This window comes from Microchirus variegatus (genome assembly GCF_963457635.1).
Source record: "Microchirus variegatus genome assembly, chromosome: 11".
In the NCBI taxonomy this organism is placed as follows: Eukaryota; Metazoa; Chordata; class Actinopteri; order Pleuronectiformes; family Soleidae; genus Microchirus; species Microchirus variegatus.
The window spans coordinates 28014268-28023806 of record NC_139812.1 but is presented as its reverse complement, the minus strand read 5'-3'; the positions used below and the strand labels follow the sequence as shown (position 1 = coordinate 28023806).

At 45.9% G+C, this 9539-nt stretch overlaps 1 protein-coding gene across 1 annotated transcript in view; it reads left to right on the top strand.

Annotated features, from left to right (window-relative positions):
- LOC310933905 (B-cell lymphoma/leukemia 11A-like) overlaps positions 1–9539 on the top strand; it is a gene marked incomplete at both ends in the record, with an annotated part of 71044 nt that overhangs the window by 5672 nt on the left and 55833 nt on the right. The window contains one exon of the mRNA XM_083897475.1: positions 2097–2627. Within this exon, the coding sequence (XP_083753601.1) occupies positions 2097–2627 (531 nt within the window). The remainder of the gene's footprint in view (positions 1–2096; positions 2628–9539) is intronic.

Here is a 9539-nt window from a genome sequence, read left to right as displayed (position 1 = left end):
TCCTCCTCCCATCTCTGTGTCCCACACACACACACACACACACACACACGCACATGCACACACACACTATCCCTTCTTATCAGACGAAAATCTGTACCAATCGCCCAGACGGCGAAAATTAAAATCTATTTTTTGATCCTCAGTGGTCTTAAGTTCATTAAAAACGAGAAAATTGGCTTTTGCCGAGCAAAAGGAGAAGAAGAAGAAGAAGAAGGTCAACGTCGCGTTGAAAGAGTCAGACTCTTCTTCACCTTGGAACTGGAAGATTTCTCTTCCCTTGTCTCCTCTTTTAAAAGAAAGAAAAAGAAAAAGGGGGGAATTACGACGACGTTTTCACTGCTCTTAATTCTCCGTTCATCTCCCTCCACAGAGTCTGACAAAGGGGCTCCTTAAAGAAGAAAAGTAGTCAGGAGTTAATCCGGCCTCGGAGGCTCTGGGAATCGTGTTGAGCGGCTCATTTTGTGGCAAGGGGGGGGGTGGGGGGGGGGGTGACACACACACACACACACACACACTCTCCCCCATCCTCGCATATGTCGGACATGTTTGTGACAGTTTTCCCCCCTCGTTTGATTACAGCATCAAACCCTGTTTCACACACAGGTTTCATTTAGGAACGACTGTCTCCGTTCGTGTCGTCGTCTTTTGTGCTCGTCTGCTTGTGTGTGTGTACTGGTTTCCGTCGTCTCTTAAGGACCGCGTCGGAAACACACCACTCATGTCGGGACCAACAAAAAAACCCCCCAAAAAAAACGAAGGACGAAAAAAAAGTCCGGTGGTGTTTTTACCCGGTCCTTAAAGGATAACAAGAACCAGTATATATAGTGTATCTACTGGTTCACGTTACCTTTCGAGGACCGCGTACAAACACCACTGTTGTCGGGACCAAAAATCAAACAAAAACAAAAAAAACGAAGAACGGAAACAAAGTCCCGGTCCTGACAACGGTGGTGTTTTTTACCCGGTCCTTTAAAGGTAACGTGAACCAGTACGTAGTGTCTCTACTGGTTCACTTTACCTTATAAACACCATTGTTGTCAGGACCAGATGTGAGGACAAAATAAAAAAAAAGAAGAAAAAAGTATAGTTCCGACAACAGTGGTGTTTTTACCCGGTCCTTAAAAGGTAACAAGAACCAGTATATAGTGTGTTTACTGGTTCACGTTACCTTTCGAGGACCGCGTGTAAACACCACTGTTGTCAGGACCAGATGTGAGACGTGAGGACTAAAGAAGAAAAAAAAAAATTATGGTCCTGACAACAGTGATGTTTTACCCGGTCCTTAAAAGATAACAAGAACCAGTATCTAGTGTCTCTACTGGTTCACGTTACCTTTCGAGGACCGCGTGTAAACACCACTGTTGTCAGGACCAGATGTGAGACGTGAGGATAAAAAAATTAAAAATGAAAAAGTATGGTCCGACAACGGTGGTGTTTTCACCCGGTCCTTAAAAGATAACAAGAACAAGTATACACACACATAGAGTGTATCGCTCATTTCTGAGGCCGTGGGTCAAAGTCAGTGGTTTTAATGTGATTTTGTGGGTTAGTTAAAGTTAGAGTTATTAGGCATTAGTGAGAAAAATCACATCATCATTTGTTTCCCTCTCTTGAATGATTTACAGGATCAAACTCTGTGCAAACACGGTTTCAGGGAAGTGAAAACTCATCCTCCGCGTATTTATACTTCAACTTTTTCCGTCGTCGTCCTCTCTGTCATTTTCCCACGTCGGAAATTGTCATCTCAGATTTCTCTTCTAATCTTTGTTGTGTGCGTTTTTATTTGAACGTCGCGTCTCCGTCATTACAAGGCGGCACGTGTGTGTGTGTGTGCGCGCGTGTGTGTGTGTGTGTGTGTGTGTGCGTGCATCCCGTTTATAAAGGCTTTTATTTGCTGAGATGAGAAGTTCCTCGTCCTCGTCCTTGTAATCGCTTCCCCCCTCAAATTCCTGCAAGTTACAGGAGAGAAACTGGGGGAAATACAAACATGTGGTTGTTGTTCTCTGCGGCAGCTTCTCATTTATTCTTCTTTTATTTCTTTCTTTCTTTCTTTCTTTTCCCACCCTCCCCTCCCCTCCTTCCCCTCCCTCCCCCAGCAGCCGAACCCCTCTCCGCGGCTGCCGTCTCGTCGGAGGAGCTATCAGAGCGCTGCTCGGAGAACTCGGAGGAGAGCGGCAACAACAACAACAACGGCCACCGCACCGGCTCCGCCGCGGCCCGGCTGGCCCGGCTGGGTCACGACCACCACCAACACAACCACCACCACCCCCACTCCCACTCCCACCCCCACCACCACAACGGCGCCCCCGCCGCGCCGGGCGAGCAGGACCTGCTGACGTGCGGCCAGTGCCAGGCCACCTTCCCGCTGGCGGACATCCTGCTCTTCATCGAGCACAAGCGCAAGCGATGCCACGGGCCGCCGCCGTGCCCGGCCGTGGGCCGGGGCCTGGACAAGCCACCGTCGCCCTCCCCGGGCCTGGCCCTGACGCCGTCGCCGGCGCTGGGCGGCCCGCGCGGCCGCAGGCCCGTGGAGGTGGGCGTCCAGGCCACGCTGGCGGACGACGACGACGACGACAGGCGCTTCACGCTGCCGCGGGGGATTTTCCCCAAACAGGAACCGCTTCCAGGTAAAAAAACACACACTGCGATGCTAGTTTTTGTGTTGACGTTTGTTTCAGTTTCCATATTCACTTCCTGATTGGTTCACGTCGGCCGTGACTCGACCATCGGGTGGTGGAGTTTCTGGTTTGGTAGAACTGGCCCCGAAACCCCTTGAGACGACTCGACTTCCTGTTTGCGCCAACATGTGCCTGCCCCGTGGTGTTAGCATTCAGCGTTAGCATCCTGAAAAAACACACACCGCGATGCTAGTTTTTGTGTTGACGCTTGTGTGTTGATGCAGTTTCCATATTCACTTCCTGATTGGTTCACGTCAGCCGTGACTCGACCATCGGGTGGTGGAGTTTCTTGTTTGGCGGAACTGGCCCCCGAAACCCCTTGAGACGACTCGACTTCCTGTTTACGCCAACATGTGCCCGCCCAGTGTTAGCATTCAGCGTTAGCATCCTGAAAAAACACACACCGCGATGCTAGTTTTTGTGTTGACGCTTGTGTGTTGATGCAGTTTCCATATTCACTTCCTGATTGGTTCACGTCAGCCGTGACTCGACCACCGGGTGGTGGAGTTTCTTGTTTGGCAGAACTGGCCCCGAAACCCCTTGAGACGACTCGACTTCCTGTTTACGCCCAACATGTGCCCGCCCAGTGTTAGCATTCAGCGTTAGCATCCAGAAAAAACACACACTGCGATGCTAGTTTTTGTGTTGATGCAGTTTCTGTTGATTGTCGTCCACGTATATTCACTTCCTGATTGGTTCACGTCAGCCGTGACTCGACCATCGGGTGGTGGAGTTTCTTGTTTGACAGAACTGGCCCCGAAACCCCTTGAGACGACTCGACTTCCTGTTTGCGCCAACATGTGCCCGCCCAGTGTTAGCATTCAGTGTTAGCATCCTAGTTTTTGTGTTGATGCAGTTTCTGTTTGATTGCCGTCCACGTATATTCACTTCCTGATTGGTTCACGTCGGCCGTGACTCGACCACCGGGTGGTGGAGTTTCTTGTTTGGCAAAACTGGCCCCGAAACCCCTTGAGACGACTTGACTTCCTGTTTGCGCCAACATGTGCCCGCCCAGTGTTAGCATTCAGTGTTAGCATCCTAGTTTTTGTGTTGATGCAGTTTCTGTTGATTGTCATCCAAATTCACTTCCTGATTGGTTCACGTCAGCTGTGACTCGACCATTGGGTGGAGTTTCTTGTTTGGTAGAACTGGCCCTGAAACCCCTTGAGACGACTTGACTTCCTGTTTGCGCCAACATGTGCCCGCCCAGTGTTAGCATTCAGTGTTAGCATCCTGAAAACACTTGTCTGGACACCAAGAAAAACTTGCACTAATATGGATGTAAAAACTAAGACAAACACACGACGATGAAGCACGACAAACACTTTGAACCCGAGTTGTTTTTCTCGCCTGGACAGAAACTCTCTGTCTTTTTCTAGATTTTGGTCTTTTTCCGGAAAATCCATCAACACATGGTGATTGTGTGTGTGTGAAGGTCTGTGGTGCTGTGTCGCGTCTGCAGCGTCAGGTCTGCTCTTATAGACGTTGAGGTTTCTTGGTAGAACACACACAGACACAGACACAGACACACACATATACAGTATATGTGCACATATATGTATAAAAGGGAACAATAACAGAAGGACGTCACAGAGTATCGGCCTCTGTTCTCTTTCACACACGGGTTTAATTTAGGACTTACGATCCGTCTCCGTCCTCTCTGACTGTTTGCATTGTCTTCTTTTGTCGCTTCTTTTGTTTTGTGCGCGTTCTGGTTTCCGTGGCCTCGCGAGGACCGCGCAGAAACGCCGCTGTTGTCGGGACCACGTTAAAAAAATTCAAAAAAGACACACACACACCAGTGTATGAGCTCGTTTCTGAGGCTGCGAGTCAAAGTTAGTAGTTGTGGTGAATTGCGGTGTTAGTTAAAGTTAGGGTTAGATTGGGGACGAGATTAGGGTTAGGGTTAGGGTTGGGATCACGCGAACGCAAGCGAATGCAGAGTCCTAACAAGAACGAGTGCACAGACCCATGTGTGTGTGAGTGAGTGAGTGTGTTTTTTTTTCTCCCCCGTGTGTGTGCGTGTGTGTGTGTGTGTGTGTGTGTGTGTGTTCTCCCAGTTTGCCCATTTTGACCATGGCGACCAAATCCCACCGGCGAAGGAGACACGGGTGACCTTGACTTTGCGATACCACCTCGTAGTTAGTGCACTTTTGAGACATTTGCATATGTGTGTGTGTGTGTAGTACACGTGTGTGTGTGTGTGTGTGTGTGACATTGGTTGAACTGGTTGCGTTCCAGTGTGTGACTTTGAGTTCTTGGGAGTTACTGCAGCCTCTTGTCTGGGATTGGGTGCATTTGAACGTACGTTGGTACGAACCTCGTGTGTGTGTGTGTGTTTTTGTGTGTGTTACTCTGTGTGTGTGTGTGTGTGTGAGCATCCCTCTCTCTCTCATGTGGCCCTAACAGATGTGTCCTGCTCTCGCTGTGGTTTTCTCCCCCCTCCTCTCCCCTCTTTTCTCTCTCGGCCACATCTTAACCAGACGAAAACCCGGCCCAGTTCTCTCTCCATCTCCTCAGCTTTCCTTCTGATTTACCTTCACTTTAATCCCGTGCATCGACCAGGAAGAAGAAGAAGAAGAAGAAGAAGAAGCCGGTTCAGTTTTAGCTCATAGAGAAAAGGGGGGGGAGTCGTTTATTTAAAGCGTCTTAACACCACTAATTATTTGTTGCAGTGCCATTCTTTCTCTCTCTCTCTCTCTGTTTTTTCTTCTTCTTCTTCCTTGTGAATTTTAATTAGCAGTAGTTTTTTAGTGGCGGGCTGCCTGTACTAAATTAGCTGTTACAGAGAAGGAGAGAGGGGGGGGGGGGGGGGATTGAGAGGGAGGGTGAGGAGGAAATAGAGCAGCAAAATAAAAAAAAAGGAAAAAGAAAAACGCATTATTTATCGCTTTGCTTGTTGAACGCGGCTACAGGAATCCTAGGTGTTGCCGTTTGTTGTGCGTTTTGTCTCCGCCGTGTGTGTGTGTGTGTGTGTGTGTGTGTGTGTGTGTGACGTAGCGCTGTCACTTCCTGTAGATGAACAAAATCTACGGTTACAGCGACGTGATTTGTCGATTGTCGTCAATTAAACGCGTTTTTTGACCTTTCTTTTGTCTCCGGGGAGACACATCTGCCAGTGTGTGTGTGTGTGTGTGTGTTTGTACCTGTTACCTCGTAAGGACCGTGACCTTGTCAGGACCAGTCGTCCAAAACCAGGTCCTTTATGAGGAACTGGTAGAGATTAGGATTAGAAGTGATCTGGTTATTGTGAAGGTTCCAAATGAATGGAGTCCTCACTAGAATAGCTGCGTCAACTTGTGTGTTTGTGTTTGTACCCGTCAACTCGTAAGGACCGTGAACTTGTCGGGACCAGTCGTCCAAAACCGGGTTCTTAATAAGGAACTGGTCAAGATTAGGATTAGGTTATTGTGAAGGTTCCAAATGACTGGAGTCCTTACAAGGATAGCAGTGTCAACCTTTGTGTGTGTTTGTATCTGTTACCTCTTAAGGACCAGTCGTCCAAAACCGGGTCCTAATGAGGAACTGGTTAAGATTAGGATTAGATATTAACTGCTTATAGTTAATGTTCCAAATGACTGGAGTCCTCACTAGAATAGCTGTGTGAACTTGTGTGTGTGTGTGTGTGTGTTTGTACCCGTGAACTCGTAAGGACCATGACCGAAATCAGGATCAGTCGTCCAAAACCTGGTCCTAATGAGGAACTGGTCAAGATTAGGATTAGACACTGACTTCTTATAGTTAAGATTCCAAATGAATGGGGTCCTTGTAAGGATAGCTGTGTGAACCGCTGTGTTTTTGTTTGTACCCGTTACCTCTTCAGGACCGTGACCTAATCAGGACCAAATCAGGACCAGTCGTCCTCGTGGAGACCAAAATTGGGCCCCAGGATTAGACACTGAATTGTCATGGTTCCAAGTGAACGGAGTCCTTACGAGGATAACTGTGTAAACCTGTGTGTTTGTGTTTGCACAAGTTAACTCGTGAGGACCGTGACATAATCAGGACCAGTCGTCCAAAACTGGGTCCTAATCAGGGACTGGTTCAGATTAGGATTAGAAATTATCCGGTTATGGTTCCAAAAGAATGGAGTCCTTACAAGGATAGCTGTGTAAACCTGTGTGTTATTGTGTGTTTGTACCTGTTAACTCGCAAGGACCGTGACGTAATCAGGACCATTCCTCCTGGTGGAGACCGAAAAACTAGTCATAAGGGGGAACTGGTTGAGATTAGGAATAAGAGTCCTTACGAGGATAGCTGTGCAAACGTGTGTGTGTGTGTGTGTGTGTTTGTACCTGATACTTATTAAGGACCGTGACGTAATCAGGACCATTCCTCCTGGTGGAGACCAAAAACTAGACGTAATAGGGAACTGGTTGAGATTAGGATTAAGAGTCCTTACGAGGATAGCTGTGCAAACGTGTGTGTGTGTGTTTGTACGTGTGACCTATTAAGGACCGTGACGTAATCAGGACCAGTCGTCCTTGTAGCAACCAAAATCTAGTCGTAATTAGGAACTGGTTAAGATTAGGATTAGACATCAACTGGTTATGGAGTCCTTACAAGGATAGCTGTGTAAACTTGTGTGTGTGTGTGTGTGTGTGAGAGAGCTGGAAGGACTCAATGCAACATGAGAGTGTGCATCTCTGCTTCTCCAAGTCAAACCTGCTCGTCTCTCTTATATTTCAACACACACACACACACTCTCTCACACACACACAGACACTCACACACTCACACACTCACACACTCACCAGCTAAACTGGGTTATTAGAGCGATTTACATCATAATGCAGGCGTCTGGCCGCCTCAATAGCGTTGTGTGTGGGAACGTCTTGGTAGGAACAGCTGTACACTCAGTCACAGGCCGAGGCGGCGGCGGCGTTATATATCTTGTCCCGCGCTGACACTGACCTCCAAACGGCAAAACAGACGTTTTGAAAAGTTTCGTCTGGAGGAAGAAGAGGAGGAAGAAAAAAAAAGGGGGTGAAAATAGCAAAAAAAAGGAGAATATTTCAAACTCACACACACAAAAACACAAAAACACAAAAACACCACCTCATCCGCCCTGAAATGTATTCGCCAAAGCTCATTCATTCTGGGAGCTGATAATTAAAGCCAGCGTTTATTTTTTTTACTCCTCCTCCTTTTCGTCGTCCTCCTCCTCAGCTTTTGTCCTAATTGACCCCAAACTGTCGCGGTGGAGTAAATATGTGAAAGACATGAATAACACACACACACACACACACACACACACGCACACACACACACACACACACACACACACACTACATCTACATGTCTTTACCACATTGTGAGGACCATGTTTGGGACCTGGCACGAGGAAAAAATGTCCCCACAAATAAGGTGTTTTTTGCCAGGGGGTGGTCCACACAAGCACTTAAAGACAAGAACACACACACACACACACACACACACACACACACACACACACACGCACACACACACACACACACACACACACACACACACACACACACACACACACACACACACACACACAAAGAAAGAATCAGCTGGAATTCCAGCTGCCATTGAATCCGTGCAGAAGAATTTTCCTGACGACAGAGAAACAGAGAACGTGTGTGTTTCTTATATTTTGCGAACGCTTTTGGCTTTTTTTCCTCAGAGTTCTCCAGCGTTTCAGACGCCGTAATCCCAAACACACGACACGTGTTCTCGTCCTTTTTAATCTGTAAAAAATCTGTCGACGTTTGCACCTCAACGCATCCATTTCTTGGCAGTTTTATCGGGATTTAATCATCTAATCATCTAATCCTGAACCCTTGTACGTCCGTCATTCATATAACACATAACATATGCCAGATTAACAACAGTAATAACACTTTTTCTCGCCATTTTCAATCCCAAGTGCGCAATTTTCAAGTCGTGTTTCGCCATTTTTAATCAAATCCTGAAAATAATCCTGAATAATAGCAAATAAATATGTCTTTCTGTGACACATTTAAAATGTAACACCTTATAATCTACACATAACACATAACATATGCCAGATTATTAATAACAATGGTGACACATGTCCCTGTTTTACCATTTAACACGTTTTTATTCCCGTTTCATTAGCCAGGTCTAATCCCAATTTATTAAAATCTGCAATTTCTGTCTCCAAACGCATAATTTTCAAGTCGTTTTTTTGTGTAATTTGTAGAGATTTAGTAGAATTTTAGAAATAATCTCGTCCTCCATGTCTTCAAATGTCTCCTGTGTCCTCATCTTTCGTTCAGCCTGAACGTCCATCATTTCACACCTTCTTCTATGGATCTATGAACAATAACAACTAAATACAACTTTCTTTTAAATAATCCAGGTTATATTTAGCAAGAAGTTGAATAATCTCGTCCTTCCACGTCAAGAAATCTGTAAAAATATGCACCTTAATCCTCATTTTTTTGTACTTTTCAAGGCATTTACTCACGTAATCTTGTAAAGAATATGAATAACAGTTATATATTCTTCTGTTTTAGCTTCACCACTATTTCTATGAGTCCTTTAACACATATTTTCACTCTGTAGTGATTGAAATCTGCCATTTTTGTCTCCAAAATGCGTCATTTTCAGTCCATTTATCGACATTTACTCATCGAATAAGAATAATAGTGTTTCGATGTGAGTTAATTTGATAAATGTAGGGATTATTTTTGGTAAAATCTCATCCGCCACATCTTATATTTCTATTTCTATCGGTGTATAAGCAGCCATGTTCACTCTGCAGTGATTTAAATCTGTCATTTTCACACATTTACTCGTCTTATATGAACAATAACAACTAAATACAACTTTCTTTTAAATAATCCAGGTTATATTTCGCAAGAAGTTGAA